The 26,087-nt window shown below is 42.4% G+C and overlaps 5 protein-coding genes across 8 annotated transcripts in view; 2 read left to right on the top strand and 3 right to left on the bottom strand.

Moving 5' to 3' along the window:
- Positions 1–7,368, bottom strand: part of usp20 (ubiquitin specific peptidase 20) — a 20,614-nt gene extending 13,246 nt beyond the window's left edge. Inside the window, exons 1-12 of one of the 2 annotated variants that reach the window (XM_080842201.1) lie at positions 7,253–7,368; positions 6,431–6,530; positions 6,183–6,236; positions 5,911–5,973; positions 5,598–5,732; positions 5,211–5,313; positions 4,934–5,003; positions 4,396–4,509; positions 3,746–3,824; positions 2,668–3,178; positions 1,151–1,312; positions 76–188 (exon numbers count right to left, since the gene is read on the bottom strand). In XM_080842201.1, the coding sequence (XP_080698327.1) occupies positions 76–188; positions 1,151–1,312; positions 2,668–3,178; positions 3,746–3,824; positions 4,396–4,509; positions 4,934–5,003; positions 5,211–5,313; positions 5,598–5,732; positions 5,911–5,973; positions 6,183–6,236; positions 6,431–6,511 (1,485 nt within the window). In that variant the 5' untranslated portion in view covers positions 6,512–6,530; positions 7,253–7,368. Of the gene's footprint in view, positions 1–75; positions 189–1,150; positions 1,313–2,667; positions 3,194–3,745; positions 3,825–4,395; positions 4,510–4,933; positions 5,004–5,210; positions 5,314–5,597; positions 5,733–5,910; positions 5,974–6,182; positions 6,237–6,430; positions 6,531–7,252 lie in introns of both variants that reach the window. The other variant, XM_080842200.1, reaches the window with a different exon arrangement.
- A 510-nt stretch (positions 7,369–7,878) lies between these two features.
- On the top strand, positions 7,879–10,487 carry cUnh9orf78 (chromosome Un C9orf78 homolog). Its single transcript, XM_080841923.1, has 9 exons — positions 7,879–8,054; positions 8,212–8,271; positions 8,391–8,442; positions 8,560–8,636; positions 8,729–8,806; positions 8,929–9,126; positions 9,404–9,540; positions 9,802–9,903; positions 10,180–10,487. The coding sequence occupies exons 1-9, from the start codon at positions 7,972–7,974 to the stop codon at positions 10,272–10,274; spliced, it is 882 nt and encodes a 293-aa protein (XP_080698049.1). The 5' UTR covers positions 7,879–7,971; the 3' UTR covers positions 10,275–10,487.
- Positions 10,488–10,705: 218 nt separating this feature from the next.
- On the bottom strand, positions 10,706–15,880 carry med22 (mediator complex subunit 22). 3 transcript variants are annotated; one of them, XM_080842274.1, is made up of 5 exons: positions 15,781–15,880; positions 15,245–15,384; positions 15,071–15,151; positions 14,743–14,951; positions 10,706–11,511 (listed from the first exon to the last, which is right to left on the bottom strand). In XM_080842274.1, exons 2-5 carry the CDS (start codon positions 15,365–15,367, stop codon positions 11,325–11,327), a joined length of 600 nt encoding a protein of 199 aa, XP_080698400.1. In that variant the 5' UTR covers positions 15,368–15,384; positions 15,781–15,880; the 3' UTR covers positions 10,706–11,324. The 3 variants fall into 3 exon arrangements, with proteins under 3 accessions (XP_080698400.1, XP_080698399.1, XP_080698401.1); XM_080842273.1 differs by having other exon boundaries at positions 15,245–15,401; positions 15,781–15,860; XM_080842275.1 differs by lacking the exon at positions 10,706–11,511 and having other exon boundaries at positions 12,227–14,951; positions 15,245–15,401; positions 15,781–15,860.
- A 1,041-nt stretch (positions 15,881–16,921) lies between these two features.
- On the top strand, positions 16,922–20,628 carry rpl7a (ribosomal protein L7a). The gene is made up of 8 exons (XM_080842767.1): positions 16,922–16,946; positions 17,944–18,064; positions 18,355–18,504; positions 18,898–19,038; positions 19,310–19,389; positions 19,702–19,832; positions 20,154–20,223; positions 20,482–20,628. Exons 1-8 carry the CDS (start codon positions 16,944–16,946, stop codon positions 20,584–20,586), a joined length of 801 nt encoding a protein of 266 aa, XP_080698893.1. The 5' UTR covers positions 16,922–16,943; the 3' UTR covers positions 20,587–20,628.
- A 1,271-nt stretch (positions 20,629–21,899) lies between these two features.
- On the bottom strand, positions 21,900–26,005 carry surf1 (SURF1 cytochrome c oxidase assembly factor). The gene is made up of 9 exons (XM_080842290.1): positions 25,851–26,005; positions 25,551–25,617; positions 25,308–25,447; positions 24,185–24,267; positions 23,621–23,812; positions 23,132–23,204; positions 22,405–22,567; positions 22,168–22,249; positions 21,900–22,031 (listed from the first exon to the last, which is right to left on the bottom strand). The coding sequence occupies exons 1-9, from the start codon at positions 25,911–25,913 to the stop codon at positions 21,965–21,967; spliced, it is 930 nt and encodes a 309-aa protein (XP_080698416.1). The 5' UTR covers positions 25,914–26,005; the 3' UTR covers positions 21,900–21,964.
- Positions 26,006–26,087: the final 82 nt, after the last annotated feature.

A 26,087-nucleotide genomic window follows, 5' to 3' on the forward strand; every position in this document is an offset into this window, starting at 1 on the left:
TAAAATGGTACTCAGGAGAGTAATGATCATGGCGCCCTCTGCTGGTTGAAAAGCAAAGTACAACGGCCCACTCACCCTGTCACACGTCAGACACTGAACTAGACTCAGGATGGAACCGTCAAAGATATCCGAGATCACACTGCGGTAGCGAGACTGCTTCTTCTTTCTGGGGCCCATGATAACCTGAGCTGTAGAACAGGAGGAGAGGCTGGTTAGACTGCTTCTTCTTTCTGGGGCCCATGATAACCTGAGCTGTAGAACAAGAGGAGAGGCTGGTTATAAGGGTGATTTGACTTTACTCACCCACGACCCCTCCTACAAACACCATCATCAAATTTGCAGATTCAATTCAATTCAATTTTATATATAGGGCCAAGACAATAAAATTGTCTCAACAGCCCAGTGCATCAACCCCCTTTAGAGCAGGCACAATGGCACAAGGGGCAAGAAAAAAAAACGTTAATCAGGAAGGAACCTTAAACAGAACCATGGCACAATGATGACACCACTGTGATTGGACTCATATCAGGAGACGACGAATCGGCATGCAGAGATGAGGTACAGAAGCTGGCTCAGACAACAATCTGTCACTGAACATCACAAAAACAAAAGAACTAATTCTGGACTACAGGAGACAAAAGTACAGATCCAGCCCAACTCCACATCAACAGGGACTCCACACCTTCGAGTTCCTAGGAGCCCACTTATCAGATGACCCCTCATGGTCTGCCAACACAGCAGCAACTACACTTCCTGAGAGTACTCAGGAAAAACAACCTAGAGTGTAAACTGATGGTGGCCTTCTACCGCACCACTATCGAAAAAAAAAAAAACACACATAAACACACCTTACACATGTTCCTGTATTTATTGTGAAGCACCTCAGGGAAGTACGTGCGATCTATACCACTGCACTTTATTGAACTCTTAACATATATCTTAACACAATTGAATCAGTTTTGCTAGGGTATCTTTGAAGGAAAGAGTCCACAAAAAAAAATTATTGAATTGAAAACATCAGTAACTGAGAAGTACAGTTCAGAACCATTTTCACGTTGTTACAGTGCTTCACAGGACGCCTTTAATGAACTAACAACTGCATCACCTAGAAGACCACTCATGGCTGGCCGATTGATTTGCTGCAACTTACCTTTTTTGAAAGAGTAGGCGGGGCCCGCTGACCTCAGGGGGCTGGACCGGGGCGGGCTGCTCGAGAGTTTGGGGTGGAGCTCCTGTACTGTGGGGGCGGGGCTACAAGGCCGCGATGGGAGCCGCCGCATCGACGCCTCATTATCAGGCACTGATTGGCCACCTTCAAACCAGACAGATCATGCTTCATGAGAGAGCGCTACACACAGGCAAGAGGTCAATAGTTGCAGTTAATGCAATTTTGGAAAATGTAAGGATGTGGTTGTTAGCCTGTGCATGTGTGTGTTCAAGTGTGTGTGCGTGTGTGTGTGGGTGTGCAAGTGTGTATGTGTGTGTGTGTGTGTGTGTGTGTGTGTGTGTGTGTGTGCGCAAGTGTGAGTGTGTGTGTGTGTGTGTGTGTGTGTGCACGCAAGTCTGTGTATGTGTGTGTGTTTACTTCTAAGATCTTATCTCTAGAACAGGATGTAGGCCTGAGTGGACCGATGTGACGGAGATTCCAGTCAGGACTAGTCTTATGATTGGTATATATTAAAGCAGCACAACTGAGTTTTTGGCTTGGAGCTCCCCCTAGCGGCTAAACCTAGCGGCCTAAATTAGCTTTCCTCGTTTATGACAAACTAGCGAGTCAACAACTTTGCTTACACAGTCAAACATCAAGTAAGTGCAAGACAAGACAAAGCAGGACAGCAAATTAACTCCTTACTAATCGGAATGTGTCTTTCAGCTCTTGCCAACGAGTAAAAGCTGTTCCGATAGTGACTTACTTTCACTACCCGATCCTAGTCGCACATGCTCAGACACAAACGAATGGGCAGCTCCAGAAATCTTACATACCCCAGTCATTTCCCTACAGACCCCCAATGGCAATGGCGGAGAGGCCATTCTCCATCTTAAAGCTAATTGTATCAGCATCATTTTTTTTCAAGCTGTTATTTTAAGGGAGAATTGTTACATAATGTTACTTTAATATCTTATGTACATATTAATTAATTTGTATTCTACTCATATACCTTTATGTTTCTTAGAATTAGAAGTGGGGTTAAGCCGATCTCTGTGTTCCTGAGTGAGTTCTAATATGCATCTAATATGTTCTAGCTGTGTGCCTCTGTGTTTCTTAGTGATACAAATTGCGGTGCTTTGGTTATGTCTCGAAAGTCATAGGGTTGCTCTGACTTCAGTCCATGTCCTACGTCAATTGGTATCAGTTTTATATCACAAGTTAGAGCTGGACCCAGGTTGGACCACGTGAATCGAGCCCTGTGATTAACACCCCCTTCTCATATTAGACCTAGGATAATTAAAGTAAGATTGTCTCTGTGAGTAGTTGTCTGAGACGTTTGTGAATCTAAACAAATAAAACCGTAATCCTGATTCGTCAACCATTGTCTGACTGAGGTCTCCATTCCTGTGGTACAGCATTACTAATATCAGATGTTTCATGCACAACTTAACTTGTGTTTGTGTGTCTGGTGTTTGTGTGTGTTTGTGTGTGTGTGTGTGTCCATGTTCATATCTAACCTGCAGTGCTGTTTGCTTGTGACTGGTTTTGAGTGCTGGCCGCCACCACCACCTCTTCTTCCTGTCTCTCCCCCGCCACCTCCTGAGGGGCGGCCGTGTCTACGTCCGCGTCCTCGTCCATTTCCTGGGAAGCCCCGCGGAGCGGCGACCCCGACACCCTCCTTTCCTTCAGCCTCTCCTTCTCCGAGATTCCCACACCAGCAGTGGCGTTGGTGGCGGCGGTGGTGGTGGTGGTGGGAGCTGCCGCCCGCACTCCCCCGCACTCGTCCTGGATGAGCAGCTCCGCGTCGCCGGCCCCTCGGCCCTCGCCCCCCTCCCCGCTGCTGGAGCCCGAGTCGCAGGACAGGAAGTCGTCCTCGGCGGGGCTGCGGTCGCCGTCCCCCCGCACCGTGGCCCCGGTGTCTCCCGCCTCTGCGCCCGGGTCACTGATGGCGACCCCGCTCTCCGTCAGCGGCTCCTTCAGCTCCTCGTGCAGCTGGTCCATCAGGCAGCGCAGGAACTCCTGTGTGTCCTGTTCAGAGAAGAGCTGTCAGTATGTGTGTGTGTGTGAGTGTGTGTGTGTGTGAGTGTGTGTGTGTGTGTGTGTGTGCATGTGTGTGTGTGTGTGTGTGTGTGCGTGCGTGTGTGTGTGTGTGTGTGCATGCATGTATGTGTGTGTGTGTGTGTGTGTGTGCATGTATGTTTGTGTGTGTGTGTGTGTGTGTGTGTGTGTGTACAGGGAGACAAGAAGCACACAGGCTGATAAAATCGTGCTCTTTTTTTCACTATGTTGCTTTTATCCAACACAAAGTGACTGATAAACGATTACAGAAAAGTGCACGATTTACATGTGACGTGTGTCAGAAGCATGTCAATGCTTTTTACAGGTACGTCAAGTATATCTGTACACATGTCTGTGTGTATGCTTGAGTGAGTGATAGGAACTGAGATGTGTACATGTGCATATTCCTGATCAGGAATTGTTTACGCTTCCTTATCAACTCAAGCCTGCCAGAGCTTACATTAGGTTCGGCATTTCAGGCTGAATTTAATCCTATTACAGTTTGAAGTCTTCTCTTAACTGTGTGTGGATCATCACCTGTTGGGCATAGCCCCGAAACATGGGATTGACCAGCTTGATGCCGTGAGACAGACTGGTGGGGACAACATAACTAGGTCTGGAGAAAGAGAGAAGAAAGAAACAAAAGTTTAAAAGTGCAGGCACGTTGTTGCATCATTTTGAAGGCATCTTAAAAAAAGATTGGCACTTCGTGTTGGATGACTAACAGTGCAAAAGCTGCAAGAATTAGAGAAATATGACTATTCTTACGCAACAAGCTTCTGAAGTCCCTTGACCATCTGTCAACCAGAGCAGTTTGAGACAAAAATGACACCATATATAAATAAATACTAATAAGTTACAAGGAGACTGAACTCTGTCAAAGAGAATGTCTGTCTTAAAAAGCTCTGTCTGTCTCTAAGTAGTAAGCTCTTCAAGTGAGTGTAGGCTGGTCATAAATAATTACTTTCAAATGTTGCATTTATTGAAGGACCTGTTGAGTGTAATGACCTGTTTATTTCACACATTTAAAGGACTCTGTATGTAACATGAGGCTGTTAAATGTGAATAACTGTCAGGGTGGCATCGTCTGTGCGTCGTGGCTGCATTGCAGGAACTTTATTACGTAACGCTTTCCCTCATAAATAGAGATATAGAGAGGCGATGTCTCATAGGAATGCATACGTTACCGTCTCTTGTGCCAGAGCTCGGAGATGAGCTTCTGATAGCTCTTACACAGAGCCGGCTTCTTATCTGTTCGGACCAATCCGCTGCAGTCCAGGAAGAACTGGGTTAAAGGAGGACTGGGAAAAAAATAAGTGAGTGAACGTGTAAGTAAAGAAGGAAAAAGAATGGAAGAAATACAAAAACAAATACAAAAAAAGACTGATGAATACATAGTATACTACAGCAGAACTAGTAGAGTAGAGCCCAGATCAGATCAGATCAGATCTATATCAGCTTCTATGGGTTCAGTGGTGTAGTAGAGTTATGAGCTGCTGCTGCTGCTGTAGAGAACAGAGCTGAACCCATTCAGTCAGTCAGTCTGATCTGTGCTCTACTGTACTAACCCTCTAACCCTATGTTCAGTCAGTTTCAGACACAACAAACATTGCAAAGGTACAGCACAACAGTGGAGATACAGTATTGCACCATGCTATCAGTTGCAGTGTAGACAGATGAAACCCTAATACTTCTGTCTGAGACGCAGACAGGAAGTGGCCTCACCAGTTGGAGAGGGCTTGCAGCGCAGCGTTCATGTAACACGAGTTGCCAATGTTCTTCATCCCCGTCAGACCTGCACCAGTGAGACAGAGGGCAGTAAGGGACAGTGCAATCTAGTGTTACACAACACACTGCTCCAGTCGTCTGTTTTCTTCCCCTGACCTCTTTCCAGAGCTACAGCAGAGTCCTATTGTGGAGGACAATCTGGGCACAGTTGGGGGGGGGGGGGAGTGTGACCTTCCATGACAAAAAAGTGAGTACTGTTTTTCTGCTCGTTCACCTCTTGGTTTGAGCTCGTCCTCCTCAGACTCGGACTCTTCTTCGTCAGCTACTGCGATGGGTACGGCTTTCAAGGGATGAGTGCCTGACTGATGGAAGGAATCCTGAAGAAGGGTTTAAAAAAAGAAAGAAAGAAAACGTTTTTTTTTTCTTCTTCTGACACATAGGTTGAAACACACACACACACACACTCTCTCTCTCTCTCTCTCTCTCTCTCTCTCTCTCTCTCTCTCTCTCTCTCTCTCTCTCTCTCTCTCTCTCTCTCTCTCTCTCTCTCAAATACACACACACAAACAAACAAAGAAGCACACACACACACACCCACACACACACACACACACACACAAGGTTGAAAAGTACAGGTAAGCAGTCCTCCGTGTGGGCCTACCTGCCCAGGGGATCGGCATTGGTGGGCAGCTGGGGCTGGCGTCACAGGCCGCTGCTCCAGGAACACCTCCCTCTCGCACACATAGCACCAGATCCGAAACGTGGTCAGGTTTACCGTCAGGTGGTGCTTCTTTGCCTGGGAAAGAACAAAAAGGGAAGAATTAATGAATCCATATCCCGGCAAATCCTGACCTAGAGGTGAAATTTAAGATGAAAATCTGCGAGTCAAACACACAGAAATAGAACCAGAGAGAGAGAGAGAGAGAGAGAGAGAGAGAGAGAGAGAGAGAGAGAGAGAGAGAGAGGGATGTTACCTGAGCATGAAGGGTGCTGTGGTCGGAGAAAGACTCACCACAGCCCACATAATGGCAGTCAGACTGTAGGAAGAGAACACATCAATTACTATATCTATATCTATATACAGATTTATTAATATATAATATATAATATATATATACACTATGTATACTTAACTATATTTAAACTTCCCATTGAAAAATACATTCATGAAATACTTTAGGACTCTTTTAATGACATCAGGATCACCACCGTGTCCTTCAGCGTAAACAATGTGCAGAAACCTCACCTGCAGACATGCCCAGAGGTTGGGACCGCCCACGCCACATGACTGACAGGTGCCCTGTGCACGTGGAGATATAAATATGAATAATTACACCCAATTCCAGAGAATCATCTTTCAAAATCAATGTTCATAGTATAGTTACCACGGTATGTGATTTCCTATGAAAGACCAGGAGCACTGAAGTGTGGTACCAATAGACAGTACAAACCTCAGGTGTCAGTAATTAGATGATTATAATAATATGCTCCCACCTTTGATTTGTGCAGGAGTTCCTCCTTAGTGACCTCACCAATACAATCCAGGTGAGGACACGCTTCAAAGTTATCAGCCATCTTCTATTTTCACTTGAATCTGTTCAAAACCCAACATGAAGGCAATAATATTCAAAATATTGGCAAAGATGGCTTTTGGGATTCCAAGAGTTTGTAGTCAGAGAAACTGACACAGATATCTGGGCTACATTCTCACAGTGACAGGATGGACAGGATGCAGAGTAGCCTAAAACATGTTTTAGATTCACATAAACAACTGATCAAAAACATCATGGGCAAGCTAGTTGCCAAGCTGCACAGGAACACCAACAGGAATGAGACGTAAGACTTCCTGGCTTACTATAATTTCTTCAATGGAGGCTCAGTGAAAGTGCTGTTTCATTCCTGGCACCGAGAGTACTCGCCAGCACAGGGCTAGCGTTGTTATTCAACTCTCATTTCAAAATCAACAAGTTGTTCTCGTCAGTATTTACAGCATTGTACACTTAAAGAAAACATTAATGAATTCTGGAAGAGAACCTTTCTAAACCACATGAATACTTCGTCGCTGGGTGGTATAACCCTTCAACTGCGACAAATCCAATAATGCTACCACACACGTTACAAACAATAACAAATATAGCATGTCGAAATGTTGAAACCTTACAATTGCCAATTCCGTCTTTCACTATTCTGATACATAAAACAGCTTCTCTTATGAGATACGAGGCCATATTTTGCAACCAGAAACGCAAACAAGAAACTAAAATTCGTCTATGACATCGAACCACAATGAAATATTAAAACCGTGGCAACACTAACCTGGTATGGGTGATCAGACCATAGGCACTGTGATCATTAATTCTTTCGCCAAATGTCTTTATTTAGGATACAAACGTAGCTTATTAGCTGACAGAAGCCACAGATGATGCCCGGCCCCTAACCCCCTCCCTCCGCCTCTCTTGCAGCATGGTTTTGCGTCAGTCTTGTTATGCTTCGTTGTGCTCACCCCCTTCAGTTGCTGTACAGGGGTGGCAGCAAGTAAAAATGTTTTTGAAAACGTCACACGTATCGGTTAAACATTTAGCTAATTAGGCAATTATGTTATGTTGAATTGCTATGACGTATGAAGTCAGCGTTAACTGTCAGCTGGGCGGTAAGACTAAGCCTTACTCGTTTTCGTGGAAATAAAAACAAGTAGCTGAGGGAAGGTATTAAAATGTAACGTACATTACGTTACGGTGAGTTGTACTGAAACTTCACAAGGCCCACAGACATATTCTCCTATTCGTTTTGACTCGTTAACAGGTGTACCTGGCTTGTGTTTTCATCGGTGGCATCAGTGGTTTATACTCCCCGGTGGCATCTGCGCATCTCTGGGAACACAGAAGTGACGTCATTGCCCCAAGCAGGAAGTTTGTGTGTGAGGTCCGTCAGTCGGATTTGTCCCCCGTAAAATTCGTAGTGTTGTTGGAGAAATCTAGAACTGCTATCCAGTCGGATATTGGAAAACACGTTTAATTAATTCGTGGCAATACACCATGCCGTCTGGTAGAAATTTCAGAAGAAGAAAGGATGAATCTTCAGACGAAGAAGAAGACGAAGAAATAACCAACGAAGTTAGGTGAGGAAAGCAATCCTATTGCTAGATTTTTTTTAGCTTGGGCTTGTTAGCAAGCCATGCCAAAACAATCGTATTTATGTGTATGATAAAGAGGTGTATTCAAATCATGTCAAAAGTGTTACGGAAGAAATTGTCAATGGGCTGTTTTGTGTTATAGATCAAAGTTGGAAGAAGTCAAAGAAATCCAGAGTCTACGGAAAAGGCAAACTGGTGTCAGGTAAGTGGCCTACCAAACGGATCCGATGTCGTAGGTTTGTGTATCACACAATCTATGAATTTACTGTAAAAGTAAGTTTGTGTGTCGTCTTGAAAAAGCCTTTGATTTTTTTTCTACAGCATTGCCACTCTTCTTGAAGGAGAGGATCTTCCTGATGAGGATGATGAAGAGGTTTGTTGAACCTAAAGACGTGTAATTTGATCAGAAGTGGACCTTTTCTTTTCGAGTGATTTAACTGTTTCTGTGCGTGGACACGTGTTGGCTAAACGGATCTGATCCTCATTTTAGGATGACCCATTCAAAATGAAGACGGGAGGTATAGTTCACATGAAGAAAGTCAAAGTCAAAGAACGGAATAGAGACATGTAAGTCTAGTCTGATTTAATTATAACTGGCTCTACCACTGTTGCTCGTAGGCTATTTGTTTACAGTTGCCTAATTTGAACTTGTCTTCCAGGACAGAAGATGACAATGATCTTAACCTGGGGACGTCATTTTCTGCGGAGACGAACAGAAGAGATGAAGACGCTGACATGTATGTGAATCACACATGATGAACACACACACACACGCAACATACATTTGTGACACGGACCCCTTTCTAACTGCTGCCTTGTCCTCGCTTGGCTCCCCTGTTCTTGATTCCCTCTCACTCAGGATGAAGTACATTGAGACAGAGCTGAAGAAAAAGAAAGGAGTGGTGGAGGATGAGGAGCTGAAGGTCAAAGTGAAGAACCCAGAGGACCTTCTGTATGAGCTCCCCGAGAACATCCGCGTCAACTCCGCTAAGAAGACAGAGGAGATGTTGTCCAATCAAATGCTTAGTGGCATCCCAGAGGTGGACCTGGGGATTGAGTAAGTGTAGTCTTCTTAGTATCAGGACTACTTCAATCATTAAGGGTGCGAACGTAGTCATTTCATCCATTGTTCATTGACATTATTCCTGCACGTGGTCGTAGCCCAGCAGCTATTCAATCACCATCATCCTGTCGGACAATGTAGCCTTACTATATACTCCTTACATAAATTAATTTAATGAATATTCTGATGCAAACCACAACCTACACAACTATAAAATCACCTGCAAAATATCTGCATAAAAATAGTCTATTATACTCTTCTCTCTCATTAGTGCAAAGATCAAGAACATCATCTTTACAGAGGAGGCCAAAGCGAAGCTCATTGCGGCACAGAAGAATAAGAAGAAAGACAACGGGACGTCTTTTGTTCCAACAAACATTGCTGTGAATTATGTCCAGCACAACCGATGTGAGTACAGCTCCTTGCTTGGGGAGAAATTGTGGGCAGACTGAATATTTGAGTAATATTGCAATCTTGAAGGGCCCATAGAAGACTTACTAAGTTGCATTAAAATGGTCTTTGACCAGCTGTGGTTGTCAAGTTTTCTAACATCATTTCACATGGAATGTGAATGGCCTTTAAAAAAATCAGACTATCACCCAAATGTCATCAGAGTGGATGGATCTTTACGCTTGGCTGTACATGTTTTGTTTGTTTATTTATTTCCAGTCTTCCATGAGGATCATAATGCCCCTCAGAGGCGCCGCCGCGAAGAGGAACCGAAAGCCAGACCTCTGCGAGTAGGGGACACGGAGAAACCAGGACCAGAGAGTAAGGCCCGACCCAAGAACCAAAAACATTTAAACCCAATAGCAACACAACCTCTGAGCACACTACAGCTGCTGACCATAGGGTGCAGGGCAGAGTTGCTTATGAAGCCTCCTAGAGAGGATTTGGTGTTGCGACTTTAAATATGTACTTCAGCCATAACATTTTCAGAGCGTTCAATTGCTATATAAAGCTATTCTGTTATGAAAAATATCAGTGTTTCATTAATGACAAGATGTGTATAAGGCATTTGAATTAATGAATCTTCTCTCCACTCAGTTGAACAACCCAATCAACGAAAGAGACCGAATCACGAGAAGGCAACAGACGACTACCACTACGAGAAGTTTAAGAAGATGAATCGCAGATACTGACGAGCTGGGCAGTAATCAGCTTTCCTAGTTTTGCTTTTCCTTATTTCTTTGTTTCTTGTTGTAAATGTATAGTATTATTCACATGATGTAGAACATTGCTCCATTCCCCATATCTGGTGTTGTTGGATATGATTTTCTTATTGCATCATTTTCAGGTGTGTATTTTTACCTTTGTGTCAGCAGATACTGCTTCATTTAATTCTAACTTTTAAAATAAATCTCCCCCAAATTAAGTTAAGTGTTCTTGAGTGATTGATGTTGACAGAAGTTCAGGAACCAAATTGTTTTAATTGAAAATTAAAAAGGTGCACTTCGTTTTGAAGTCATAGCTAATGCATACACAGTTATTTATTCAAAGTTCAGCCATGAAAACTCTAAATGACAGAAACTATTTACTCAAAAACAAAAACAGTAGTATATACATAAACCTAGCTGATAATGATTCAAGGTTAATTCTGAAGAACTGAAATATTGTCCCAGTTAAATTTTCTAGTTCATACAAAGACATCTCTTCAGTCTGTCCTAGAGTAGATTTTCTACCTGAAATCAATGGAATGGATTAAAAAAAAGTTATGAACAGCATGAATTATCACGTAAACAAACAACAAATGAGAACACTACATGATATCCTTTACAAAGGAAACTAATTGCACTAATAACTGTCCAGGATCGACCAGAAGGTCAGGCCAGAGTTGTAGCGTAAAACAAAACAGCTGACGCCCCACTGTCTAACGCCCATGTGTGTGGAGACATTCTACACGAGGGTAGGCTTCCTAAAAGGCAAAAAAACCCTAATGTGAAATACAAAATCAGCTCTGAAATGGGACAACAATAAAGGAATATTTATAAGGTCTGGGACTGCAACCCCTGTCCAGTTTAGGAGAATATGTTCTAAGTATAGAGAGGCCATTGAAAGGCTGCAGTTCATGAGTGCTAGTGGTTGGAGGGTTTTGATGTGCAATACACTACTGGGAACCCAAATCCAGCTGTTGGATTTGGCATGCGAGTCCTGGTTAGCTGGTGGCCTGATCCGCTTGGTCCATCGATGACTCACTGGTCCCCGGCGCTGGTTCCGTGGCCGTTGAGGTGGCGCGGGACTACTTCCGGGGCGGGGGGTCGTTCCGATTCTTCCGTGCTGCTGTGGCCTGGCTCCGAGGAAGTGTCCGGGAATCCCCAGCTATCCCTCCTGCGAAACGCCTGGCACAATGGCAGCTCTACCCCGTCCCACTGTCCACAGCTTCACCGAGGCAGAAACACATGCACATTATACACTCATCTGGCCACACACACACACACACACACACACAGCTCTACCCCGTCCCACTGTCCACAGCTTCACCGAGGCTGAAACACATGCACATTACGCACTCATCTGGCCACACACACACACACACACACACACACACACTGGCAGCTCCACCCTGTCCCACAGCTCCACCGAGGCTGAAACACATGCACATTACACACTCATCTGGTCCAGTCGCACGGTGGCAATTTCACCTGCCGTAGGAACACACACACACACACACTCACACAATTGTTTTGCTTCACACTGGCACACATACATACAATTGGTGTAATAAAATCAATAAATCAATCAATATGTGCGCACACACACACACACACACACACACACACACACACACAGCATCAGGCCAAGAGACAAGGATGGAAAAGACAGAACTGAAAGAAAGGGAAAGCAGATTAAGCTCTAAGCAGCGTCTCTGGTCCTAAACTTGCTCCAAAAAAAGATGGTTAACCTCCACTGCTTTAAACTGTCCTGTGTGTATTTTGTATTTAGCTGTGCAATAGAGGTGTGCAGTGCATTTATGTCAATTTCAGCAGCAGGCACAGAGAAGCGCAGGCAAGGCAGTTTGAAGCTCAGTAATGCTTCAGGAAAGAAAGTTTCTGTTTCTTTCAAAACCAATAAAGAAATTGACACTAAAACTGGGCCAGTTAGTCTCGATTTTATTTCTGTTGAGAAACCCAGACAGGGTCTATATGCTGATGAGACAGCTTTTTGAACAGGTATGTGATGACTGGACTACAGACAAAGAGATTATAACAGCCTGCACTTTCTTTTTGGTATTTCAGCTGCAAATTAACATGACAGATCTGCTGCTATGGGTCTTTTCTTACACTTCTGTTGCAAAATCTTAGCACATACCTGCTGCTAATGCACAATAACAAATTGATATAGAACTCAATGAGACAAAAAACTAAACAAATTAAAAGGACAAAACATGATGATAAAATGCCTTTCGGAGTACAGAGGACATGATCTTAATACTTTAGTAACATGACTATTGTGGGGAAAAAGTAAACTTGTGCAACAGCTCAAACATTTCTCAAGTGGTCTTCAATGATTTAACACACAAGGCCCCAAGGCCACCATGGGTAGCAAAGGGCATTGTGTAAAGCTATTTTGATTATTAAGACACATTGAGTAAAGTAATATTTTTGTATTTTACAGCATAGTACTCACTTAGTTTAGACTACTGATTAATGAGTCATTCTCCCACTTACCCTTCTAATATAGCCTAACGCCTGTCAGTATAGAGATACTATAGTCCCAAATTGAGAAGAGCACAATTTCTCTGTTTACAAATGGAATAATTACATTCAATATTTGTTTTGTTTTCATTAAAACATGTTTTGTTGCCAACACTAACACATAAGTTGACATTTGACAGCGGGTCAGTACGAGTTCACTAATGTTGCTTGAATTAGAGGCCCAAACCACATAAAGCCATTTTATTGGTGGTTAAAGAGTGTAATAGTGATTGTGTCGTGCAAGAACCGCCATTGCCATATAGGTAGCCTACAGTAATAATCATTCAATGTCTACATGATTTAGAAGGCCAGAAACATAGAAAGCACGTACGTCCTCAAATATATCATCATAATAAAATCTATCATCATAATAAAATCTATCTTATTAGCCTTTATGTTTTGCATAAAACTTCATTTTAGTTCCTGAAAATGATTAAATTATTATGATTTAAAGAAGTGTCGTAAATGTGATCCAATACTTTTCTCCCGTTGGAATTTGGCTAGGACTGTTTTGTCTTTAAACTGATAATTTTGCGAGAAAATGCTTGATGTTTTTGGTTTATCAACTGACAAGTGCATATACAGCGCATTTTTTTCTCCACAGCATAATTGTTAAAAAAAGAAATTAGGCTACCCATCCCTACTAACCTCTTTGCTTACCTTTCCACTATATTCTATATAAATAATTTCCCTAATATCGTATGCAGCTTGCATGGGTGTTTAAAAGGCCCATATGTTTAATATTCTGAAGACCATGGCAATGATTACACTTTGGTGGTTTGAACTGGGCTGGTCTTTTATCAATTCAACATATTTAATAATTTCACTGTGACACTTTACCAGTTTAAATATTTTCATAACATGCAAGGTTATCTGTTGAACTTGAACCAAACAAACGATGGCAAGCGGCCGGTCATCTCAACAGAATTCCTGTTGATATGATTGGCTTAAAATACACAGATTCATCAGCACACCCACCGGTCCCAGAGATTCACCTGTCCCAAAAAGCCTTCCTAGCGTTCTAAGTTAATACATGCAAATAACAATTATACTATATTAGGACCCATAGATTTATTTGATTTAAAACTTACATTGTTTACATTGCCTCTCATATTATGAACACCACTTAGACATTTGTGCTATTAAATAATATTGTAAGGCACTCAGGTAAGATTTCCAATACAAATGATTGCTTTTACAGTTTTGCTTCGTAATTTAATGAGATCATCACAGGTATGCCACTGCATGGCTAAATGTACCTCTTTAGCAACTGTAGTGCCTAATATGTTCGAATGTCTTCACTACGTTTCTGTATGTACATTTCAATCTGAGAGGCCATAGTAAAAGATACTATAATCCTACATTTTCAGCAGGAGTAATAAATAGTCCTTTTCAAACACCAGTTAAACTTCAGTTCCAGAACTTGGTAAATAATTTTCTTAATGTACAAAAGTGGCTAACATTTTGCTCCAGAAACTCATTCATATCTTAACAGAAAGTTCTGGTTCTTTCCACAAATCCTTCTGGAATGTGTCCTATAACCCCCCAAAAAAACTCTGATCTGCATTCCTGAACACACTTTTTTAAATTAGTTATGTATTTCAAGTTAGGCCAAACAGAAAACAAAACGTTATCATGTCTAAGGCACTTGGTGTTTAAGCGTCCGGTTGTCAGACCTCGGCACCCAAGGTTTTGACCCTCCATGTTAGCACAGCCGCCTCCTATGCCTGAGGTTGACCGTTTGATTCTGGTGCAGGATTGTGCTTGTCTAATCAACACGGGTTATATATCTATGAATCAGGTTATCTATTAGATTAAGGCATCGGTTGAAGGCACATAGGTGTATATTTGTGAAGATGAGCGGGACAGGGGGAATGCAGGGTTGAGGATGGGACGTTGGGAGACCTATTTGTACCTGGAGGAGTAATACTCTTCCTCGAGCTCGTATAGATCTATGGCGATCTCGTCACGGAGGGAGATGAGCTTCTTGTCGCACTCTTCCTGGAGGGTGCGCAGCTGCTGGTTCCGGAGGCTGATTGCCTCGTTCACGGATGGGAAATCATTCAGGATCAAGAACTGCTTCAGGTCCGACACCAGTTTCATCAAAGACTCACCTGCACGAACCTACAACACACAATCACAGGGACAAGATGACTATGAACTAAATACAACGAACAGCTACACAAAACCACAGTTAAACTTCAACGCGTATTAAACCAGGTGAAAAAATATGAAATACTTACAATGTTAGCAGCTCTGACCTGCATCTCATAGTGGTCTTGTTCCCCTTGGGTGGCTCTGGACACCTGAGTCTCATCCTCAACCTATGGAGAATTCAATAGTAAATAAATGAAGATAAAAAAAAAATCGTTGCATCAACATGTAGCTTGCGTGTTCATAAAATCCCCAAATCTCACCTTTGCAGTCTTGACTATTTCTGTGAAATTATCCAGAATAGATCTGATGTCATCTTTCAGCCTCTTGTTGTAGTTCTGTAGAAGCGACTCTTTGCTTTGCGATATAACCCTCTGGGTAGCCATTCTTTTTCACAGATCACCTAAGGACAGTACTCTCCTTTTACGGTTTCGGACAAACACCGAATATGATAAAAAAGAAACATCCACAACAAAATGTACGTTAACTTACAATAACCTAAACTGACAGTATTGGGGCTAGTGCGTGTAATAGCTGATTATAGAAAAATGTTTAGTTTAAATGCTCATCAACTCGCCTATTAAGTTAGAACCAGAGACGTTAGGATTAATTTGGGTACAGGCTAGTCAGGGTAGTAAACCAAATAGCTAGCCGACGTTACCTAACGTTTATTGATGCACATGAACAAAGCCATTGTCCTACTGACTGATTTATGCTTTACAGTTTTAACCGCTGAATAGTTGAGCATTGTAACTATGATTAGCAAACCACAAATGAAGTGTATTAGCCAAAGACTCACCTTTCCACGCAAGTTTCCCTGAATAAACTAAGTTTACATGCTCATGATGTTTGCCAAAACAACACGTTGTCGAGTGTGTATGACGTCAGAATTATGTCTTGTTCTTCTTCTTTGCCGTTTAATGGGAGCATGCTTCCGTACAGTTTTCATTGCTGCCCTCTTCTGGAGGAATCCATCATTTCATCATGTTTAAATTATATTCATTTATCGGGTGTCTTTGACACATAAAAAAACACCTTTCCGTTTGCCCCAATTTCAAACATGCTTTTTTTAGATGCGTCCGGCATCTCTATAAGAGGGTATGTCCGTCCGTCTGTCGGTCGGTCGGTCTGTCTGAAACGCATTCTTTCAATTGTAATTCCCTCCTGTGTCCACAAGGTGGCAGAGTTGAGTTGACGCATCTTGTTGTCCGCTCGGACTTGTTTACTGATATTTCAGCCAAGCACATTTCCTTAATTTCTGTATACTATATCGCATTTTTCTCTCAGCAATGTATATCCTCCAAGATATAAGAACAAGTAGCATTTCTGGTTGTTTGCACTCCACTTTCGTTGGTAATAATAATAAATATTGAATTTAATTTATATAGCATACTTACACACATACATACATTGTTATTGTTACCTGTTTTCCAAAAGCTACTATCATCTGCAATGATCTTCCAATTCCAGACTGAATGTTTGCAAAGATATCATTTATCATGATAGAACATTTAAAAAGCATGGACTTATCACATTCTCGTGAGAAAAGCTGTTCTCCGCCTAACACTGCTTAGAAAAGACTAATAGGATTTTGTCTTAAATATTTCTTCCGTTAAAAAATAAAAATAAAATCATAAACCAATTAAACATATCTCCCCCTATTTCCATCAGATGCATCTTGATGAGAAGACCCACATTATATATATATATACATTATATATATGCTCTCTCTACCACATGGAATACAGCAAACAGCAAAAGTCTCTTTTTAAACTTTATTATAATTTATACGGCTTCTGCATAAAATACCTTATTTTCGAACTTCACTCCACTTCTCCGCTCCACTTCACGTTCCGGTAAGATATTTCTCTCAGCGACGTCAGAAAAAGTCGACGTCAGAAAAAGCATCGCGGCACTTAAATTACCCACAATCCTATGCTCCTCCTTTCTGTCTGATCCAACATGGTGAGTGTACATTCATTTTCCTATGGCGAATTAGCACCGTTTGTAAATCTTTAAACATCTCTTTAAATCAGGCTTATAAGTTTATTTTCACCGAATAAATAATTGCAATACAATGTGCACATACTGCTCCAGTAGATATTTTGTTGAAATTGATGTAGATACTTAAAACATTTCAGCCGTTTCTCCGGACTGTAGAAGAGCGGTTCCGTGCTACATTCAGCGTGAACTAAAAGCTTACGAAATTAGGGACTGGCTGGTTGGAATTTGTAAACCAGGAATGAAATGTGAGAAATTATTTTGAAAGTTATCCTCACCGTGTCAATTAAGTTGTTGTCGTGGTGCTATGCCAGAGGAGAGAACCGTATTAGAATTAACTTCCAGCCCGTGGGCCCCCACCTCGAGTTATGGTAGTTCGTTAGCTTGCAAGCTAACGCTCTTCAATTGCATCTCGCTGTGACCACCAGGTTTCGTGGATTTGACTTCGATAGTCAGTTATTTATGTGTTTGACAAAGCATTGGACTGTCAACGCATCCCTGTTTACTAAGAAAGTGTATAGTCTTTTTGACCCTTGTGTTTAAAATATCTGGCCGGGTTGCTTCATAATCTTACTGAGTAGACTCAATATTGCGTATGCTTTTGCAAATTCAGCAGTGCTGTACCATGAATTGTCAGTGGATGAGATTATTTATTAGGTGGTTGTGCAGTGATGTATGAATTTCTTCGACTGAATCCACTATGTGGAAACAAACGAGCTTTTTAACCCTGAGCACCAACCACTTAAAACTTAAAGCACTTTCATCCTTTGCTGTATAAATTGTGTATATGGCTGGGTTACTTCATAATACTACTACTCAAGGCAGTTACTTGGCAACCTTAGTCTAGACTCAATTTTGCATTTGCAGTGCTGTTCCAAGACATGAATTGTCTGGGATCAAGGGCTCTCATTTGTTGAATGTGTTGATGCTAATTGGTTCCCATCTGTTGATGTCCTGACAGCCTAAGGGAAAGAAGGCAAAGGGGAAGAAGGTGGCGCCAGCCCCTTCAGTGGCCAAGAAGCATGAGGTCAAGAAAGTGGTTAACCCCCTTTTCGAGAAGAGACCCAAGAACTTTGGCATTGGTAAGTGCACAAGAAAAGGAGCATCTGCTTGTGGAGACCAGAAGTAATGTCTGCCTGCTGCTTAATCATGTGTGTTACCTTAGATAGGAATCAAACCTATTTGTTCTTTAATTGAAGTGCAGATGATGTAAATAAACTTTGCTATCGTAACACCAATGTCGACACTCCACCAAGATCGCTGATGCACTTATTTACCCTTAGACTAAACTGTTGTGTATACTTGTGGGGACTTCTGTGTACAAGTACTGATTTGAGATCCTCCCCCCCCCCCCCCCCTTTGTGCTTACCAGGTCAGGACATCCAGCCCAAGCGTGATCTCACTCGCTTTGTGAAATGGCCCCGTTACGTGCGTCTCCAGCGCCAACGCTCCATCCTCTACAAGAGGCTCAAGGTTCCCCCCGCAATCAACCAGTTCACCCAGGCTCTGGACCGCCAGACCGGTAAGTTGAGGGTTTGTGACTGCACCTTCTGATGCAGATCATTTTTGGTGGTGTGACTGAAGTGTGTACTGAGCAGTGTGTGCTTGCACATGTAAAGATGGAGTTTTGCCTGGTTTCTTAGATGGGGGTCAAAGTGCAGATGATGAAAATAATCTTTGCTATCGTAACACCAATGTCGACACTCCACCAAGATCGCTGATGCACTTATTTCCCCCTTAGACTAAACTGTTATTGACTTGTTACTTTTCCCTTGAGGAGGATGTTAAGTGGCAGCTGTTGTGTTCTAGAGTTGGAACCTAGAATGAATTGCTCTGAATACAATACTCAGCTGTTTAAAAGTAGGGTCTCTGTTTAAAAGGTGTTAACATCGTTCTTGCTCACGGTTTTCAACAGCCACCCAGCTCTTCAAGCTGGCCCACAAGTACAGGCCTGAGACCAAGCAGGAGAAGAAGCAGAGGCTGCTCGCTCGTGCTGAACAGAAGGCTGCTGGCAAAGGCGACACCCCCACCAAGAGGCCTCCCGTCCTCCGCGCAGGTAAAGGCACACCTGGAGATGGTCTGGTCCAAGCTCAAGTGGATGTTTGTTTGTCAGTGGATGAGTTTATTTATTAAGTGGTTGTGCAGTGATGTATGAATTTCTTCGACTGAATCCTCTATGTGGAAGCAAACGAGCTTTTTAACCCTGAGCAACAACCACTTGAAAGCTTTAGCACTTTTATCCTTTGCTGCATCTACTGTGTATTCTGGTAAAGAGCGGCCCATTATTTGCCGTGCGGACCTGTCGCTGACATCTTGTCTTATTCCAGGTGTAAACACAGTCACCACTCTGGTGGAGAGCAAGAAGGCTCAGCTGGTCATCATCGCCCACGACGTGGACCCCATTGAGGTAAGGACTGGTCATCATGACCTCAGATTGAAGTGGCCTGCCTGTGGGCAGAGGAGATGGTTGTGTGCAATGATGCATTGAATTTCTTCGACTGAATCCTCTATGTGGATCACAAACGAGCTTTTTAACCCTGAGCAGCAACCAGTCCCATACAAATAGGGCTATTGCTAGTGATTGAATTTGAAGTGTGTGTGTGTGTGTGTGTGTCACGCATAGAAATCGTGTAATTGGCATAATCCAGGTTCTGTATTTCAATAAATCTTCTGTAACTGCATGTAGGTGAGTTTTGTTAATGGAGTCTCCTCTTTGCAGCTGGTGGTGTGGCTGCCCGCTCTGTGCCGTAAGATGGGTGTGCCATACTGCATCGTGAAGGGCAAGGCCAGGCTGGGCAGACTGGTGCACAGGAAAACCTGCACCTCTGTTGCCTTCACATCGACCAACCCGTGAGTTTTTTTATTTTTTATTTTTTTTAAATAGTGGCGGATGGGTCAGCGACATGTTTTGAGCAGATTAATTTACTGGTGCACATGGTTGTGCAGTGATGTATGAATTTCTTCGACTGAATCCCCTGTGTGGAAACAAACGAGCTTTTTAACCCTGAGCACAACCAATTAACCTTCTAGTTACGCATACACCTTCTCATTATTGACCTACACTTGTGTGATGTGATGTCAAAATAAACATGAGGACAAGGCTTCATGTGAGTGACAGATGAGTGAGCCCTCAAAGTGTAAGTACTACATTTATTCCCTTTTCTGTTCCAGAGAGGACAAGGGTGCCCTCGGGAAGCTGGTGGAAGCCATCAAGACCAACTACAACGACAGATATGAAGAGGTGAGGTCTCAGCACTGTAATATTAACAGCATCATGGCTAGACTTGTGTTGCTATGGTTGTGCAGTGATGTATGAATTTCTTCGACTGAATCCCCTGTGTGGAAACAAACGAGCTTTTTAACCCTGAGCACAACCACTTAACCTTCTAGTTACGCATTTGAACTATTTAAATATATAGTTCAGTATAATATTGACCTATTGTGTGTGTTTTTAAGTTGTTGTTTATTATTATTAAATTTGTATGTGCTTGTTCCGCAGATCCGCCGTCACTGGGGAGGCAACATCTTGGGTCCCAAATCCACAGCACGCTTCGCCAAGCTCGAGAAGGCTAAAGCCAAGGAACTGGCCACCAAGCTGGGCTGAGCCCTTTTGTTTAATAGAAAAATTAAAAATCCCAAAAGAAAATCTGAGGCTGACTTGTCGTATCTGAGCAAATTCCATGAATAATGAAGTGGCTTATGCGTGCAAACAATACCGCTGAAAAGGTGACTTTAGTGGACGTGTTTATTTAGCAGTTATGGGTGAGTCCCTTTTGCCACAAAAAGTAGGTGCCACTGGACTGTGAGCACTCCATAAAAACTGCTTTGTCGGGGGAGGGGGGGTCCTTCACTACAGGTGCATCTCCAACAAAAAAAATGACGTGAGTTTAGTTTTCCTGTAATTTAATTGTCATTCCTTCATATATTCCACAATCTTACAGCACATGGATATCACAAATCCAGTATCTCAAAATATTAGAATAAAACATTTACAACCTGGGAATAGCTTTAAATCAGCAAATTAACTCTACACAAAAGAGTATGATAATTTATGTGCTCTTGGCCGGGGCTCCTTTTGCACAAATGACTGCATCAATGCGGCTTGACTTGATGCAATCAGCCTGTGGCACCGCTGAGGTGTTATGGAAGCCCAGGTTGCTTTGATGGCGGCCTTCAGCTCATCTGTATTGTTGGGTCTGGTGGATCTAATTTTCTTCTGTCTTGACAATACCCCAAAGATAATGTCAGGCCAGTTGGCTGGCCAATCAAGCTCAGTACTACCATGGGCAGAAAACCAGTTAGCAGTTGTTTTGGCACTGTGGGCAGGTTAAGCCCTGCTGGAAAAGGAAATCTCCATAAAGCTTGTCAGCAGACAGAAGCATGAAGTGCACTATAATCTCCTGGTAGACGGCTGCATTTACTCTACTTGATAACACAGTGGACCATCACCATGATATGGCACCGAAAATCATGGACTGTGGAAACTCCACACTGGACCTCAAACAACTTGGATTCTGTGCCTCTCCACTTTTCATGCAGACTCGGGGACCTTGATTTCTAAATGAAATGCTAAATTTCCACTGGGCAACTGTCCAGTTCTTTTTCTCCTTCGCTCAGGTAAGACGCTTCTGATGTGTCTCTGGTTCAGGAGTGTCTTGACCCTTGGAATGCAACACTTGTAGCCCATATCCTGGACATGTCTGTGCGTGGTGGCTCTTGAAATAAACATTTCTATGATATTCTTATTTCTTGAGATGCACCTGTATATTGCTCTTGGTTTGTTGGCCGTTTTTCCTTATGTTAGGATGGCTATAACGGTGACTGGCTGCTGTGGTTTGAATCAAGCCTAATGCTTTTTGGCCTATTACTTTACCCTGGGACATACAAAACTCTCAAACGCTTGATTATCTTTATTTAATTTAATAACATATTTACATAATAGTTCTAGCATACATCACACCACACACACAACTGTGCTGCATTCACATGGCAACACGCTTGAGGAATTTAAGGTACCACATGTAGGTTGTAGCCGCACTTAAGCTGTACCTGTAAGAAAACATACATAATCATTAAGACTACATTTTCAATTTTACAAAATGGCAGTTACAAAACAGTTCTATAAGTTGTATTATAAAACAGTTGGAATACCCATTATTGATCACGGTTCATTAAACTAACTCACCAGGTTACGACATACTGCATGTGTTCATTTCTTAGAGTCACCCGAGTCTGACCACCAACTGGACCTCCAGGTATTGTACTGCCTATTAATTAACAAAAGAAAAATGTTTCAATAATTTGACATTGGTAATATCTGAATTGCTGCTTGCTTTGGCAATATGAGAGGCCAAGCAATGTTTTATCCAAATTCTATTCTTTAAATGCTAATTTGACAAGTCGGGATCAGAAAGCATCTTGCCAAGGTCGGCGTCTATGAAGATGGCTTCAGCTCCTGTGACCGCAGCCATGGCGTCCAGGTCCCGGAAGTGCCAGCGGTTTTGCTCCACGTTGTTCTGGGGAATGAATGGCTTGCGTTGTTCCGTCAGCCGCACCACCCCAACAACATCCACTTCCTCCTCCACCTACCATAGAGAGCAGAGATACAGCTGCAAGGTTGCCAGACTCATACACAAGCCGAACTACAGGACGTGAATCACTTGATACAGATACAACATGAAACCATTTCAAGTGTTTTATTTGTCACATACAACGAATGTAGTGAAATGTAAAAGGGTCTACGCTCCACACAATAACATTTTGAATTTAGACTTAATGGTGAAGTTTCTGTGAAAGTCAAATGCTTCTGGACCTTTAGTCATGACCTGTATCTGAAGGATAAAAGCAGAAAATTGTCCCTGTATCATCTGTGCATGTTGATACTTTGAGTTGTTTTTAAGGCATTTGACGACAATTTAGAAGACCCAGATATATTAACAAAAACATAAATAGCTGAAACAAAGAGACGTCTGTAAAGCACACATTGATATTGGGGAACACTGATTATTTATCATGCCTTCAGAGTTGGGTAATTATAGATCCAGAAACCATTCCCTTATACCAAAGAAAATAAAAAATACTTACTGTTTTAAGAACAAGGACAGTCCCCACACTAACTTATGCTAAATTCATTTTGAGCAATGAGTTACCTGTCCCTTCATCCTGGTCTCCGGGCGGATCCTCTGTTTGGGAACGTATCCTCGGTTCACCAGAATTTTGATCCTGATAGGTTTAACAAAGCAGAAGTATCTCAGTTATTGCCTTCTGTACTGTACTTCACACTGGCATGTCTGTGTTTGCACAGCAGTGCAAACAGCCTAGTCAATACCCTTAAGGCTGATTTATGGTCAGTTACTTAAGCGTAAGCGCAAGAGGCCTCGCAAGCCCCTTGCGCGACTTTTCACGTCTTTCGGGCGTCGGCCCCTTTTTCTAGACTTGCGCCATTTTACGCAAGCCTATTGTTCTGGGTGTGAATTGCTTGGCAATACCCCACACGCAACGCGTAAGCACCTAACAATTCATGCTCAACACAGAACCAAGCATGGGCCTTTAGCCTGCTTAGAAATGTGAGAAGGGCAAAACACAACAGTAACATCATGAGAATATCAGTTGAGTCTGAGGTGTGGTGCATCATGTACCCCAGGTCTGAGCAATAGAATGGAGTGATGATGTTGGCTCCCACTTCTCCGCTGGATGAGAGCTGGCCTGCCTCTCGCGCCTCCTTCTCTGGGTCAACGCGAGAGCGAGGCAGGATGTAGAGCTCCTGGGAGTGGTCGTACCTCCCGCGCACCTTCACGCGTCTGTACTCCAGGGTTTTAAGCTCCATCGGACTATTTGAGCAGCACAACCACAAACTTAGTCAGAACATAACCTGAATAAAGACTAGACTAGGTTTTAATAAGTGGAGACCTAAATCTAGAATTTCATTGTGCAATATTAATATTCACTGTATTTGACTGTTATTGTATTTATTGTGAAGCATTACAGTATAAAACATTCTTAACATATTCTTTTTTTTAGCTATTTCTACTAGTTTAAGCTATTTGTCCTATTGTTGCGTTATGTGTTGTTGTTGTGTTGTAAGTTGTCCCTCGTCGCACCAACAGGAGCAGCACTCCAAATGTTGTTGTTTTGAAATACAATGACAATAAAGGCTTTTCTATTTCTATACTATCCTTGTATTGTGAATTCCTGGCACTCACTCAGTGGGCAGGGAGATTGGCTCAGCTGTGGTCAAACTCCTCAGCTCCTCGATGAGCTGCAGTTTCCATTGTCTGCGCCTCATCTACATTTCCATAGTGAGCACAGGTTTAACTGATCGCCCGACAACAGACTTTAACAATAAAACATGAGATTTCTTCAGATAAATATACTGCCGAAACAGCCAACACCTACCTTACTGAAAGCTACTTCAAATTGATCTATCTATCATTTCAATGCTCATCCCCAGCCCAGACACAAACAAAATACAAGATAGAAGATACAGTGGCACATAAAAGTTTGTGCAGCCCTGGTCACAATTTCTGTTACTGTGAATAGCTAAGCTATTAGTAATGACCTGGTTTCCAAAAGGCATGTTCTCTTTAGATAGATAGAGCAAGATTTCTTTTTTCATTTCCATCTTTTACGGTTTCAAAATAAACAAAAAGGGAAAAGCCACCCTGCATGGAGTGCTTTGTAACAGCCCTTTTGGCAAGTATCAGTTGTTAACACTTTTTGTAGCCAGCTAAGAGTCTTTTAACTTCCAACTTTCCGGCATCAGGCTTGTTTAGATGTCCCTTTGCAAATGTCAGGTACTGAATGCTGTGGGCGAAGACGAAGGAATGGCTTTCCTGTGATGAAGGAAAGCTGTACAGCTGTTTCTTCACAGTTGAACTGTGCACCACCACTCCAGAGTCTGCTAAATGTTCCTGAAGGTCTTTAGAAGGGTTTTGATTTGCCTTTCTAGCAATCTTACAAGCACTGTTCACTCTGAAAGTTTTCCTAAACCTCCAACATTACTATTAACTGCTATTTCTTAATTACATTACAAAATGAGGAAACCGGCTACTTGAAAACACTTTGCTATCTTCTTACAGCCTTTTCCTGCTTTGTCAGCGTCAATTTTTTTAAATGTTCAGCTAGTCTGCTGCTTAGAGAAGCCCATGGCTGCTGATTTCTGGGACACTGTTTAAGGCATCTTTAACTTAGTGCCTTTTGGAGAACATCTAATTTTCTACTCACTTAAATATTCACAGTAACAGACATTTTGATCAGGGGTACCCAAAACTGTTGAATGTCACTTAACAAGCACAGATAGAAAAATGGTTGAAATATGTATCTTACCTGCCATGTACCAAGGCCAAAAGTGGCGACGGGTATCAGTAGCAATAAATACTTCAGGAAAGAATCTCCTTCTCCGCTCTCTGCCCGGGCAGCCGTGGAGCTGGACTGACGGGTCACATTCAAGACCTTCTCTCTAAACACTGGAAGCGAGAACATCGACTGTGTGATTGTCCAACAATACAAGACTGTACAACGAACTCATTCTAAATGAATTAACATGATATACATGCATATGATACCTACCATATCCACGCGTCAGTTGTGTTTGTGAAGATGCAAACAACGTCCTCTTTGGTACAAGGATGTGAGTCTGCAACAAAACCAATTCCAGGTATTATGATCACCTCAACTCATACATGCTTGCTACTTGAACTGTTCCCATACTTCCCCCATAAAATGAAACGTTCCCAAAACTACTACAAATCTAGGCATGTACATAGATGTCACATTAGTGAGGACAGCTCAGCTAACGCTAGGTCATATTGTCATGCAACGTTTCAGCTGACTAATCTAACTTAAAGATAGTAACAAAACTATACTTACATTAGCCCCAATTACGTTCAGCGTATTATTATAGCACGCAAGTACGAGCTTCAGCTTACTCATGGCTAGCTTGCAAAATTCAAGTATTTTGAAACGCAGAAGAAAGCTCAAGACTGGTAGGATGTTTGATATAACAGGTTGACTACATAACCCACTTTCATAACCCACAAATGCGCATGGGGAATGTATTACATGTAACCATTTCCGGTGGATATGTTTTCCGTGAAAGCATTGCGC

The sequence above is a fragment of the Sprattus sprattus genome, assembly GCF_963457725.1.
Source record: "Sprattus sprattus genome assembly, chromosome: 7".
Lineage (NCBI taxonomy): Eukaryota > Metazoa > Chordata > Actinopteri > Clupeiformes > Clupeidae > Sprattus > Sprattus sprattus.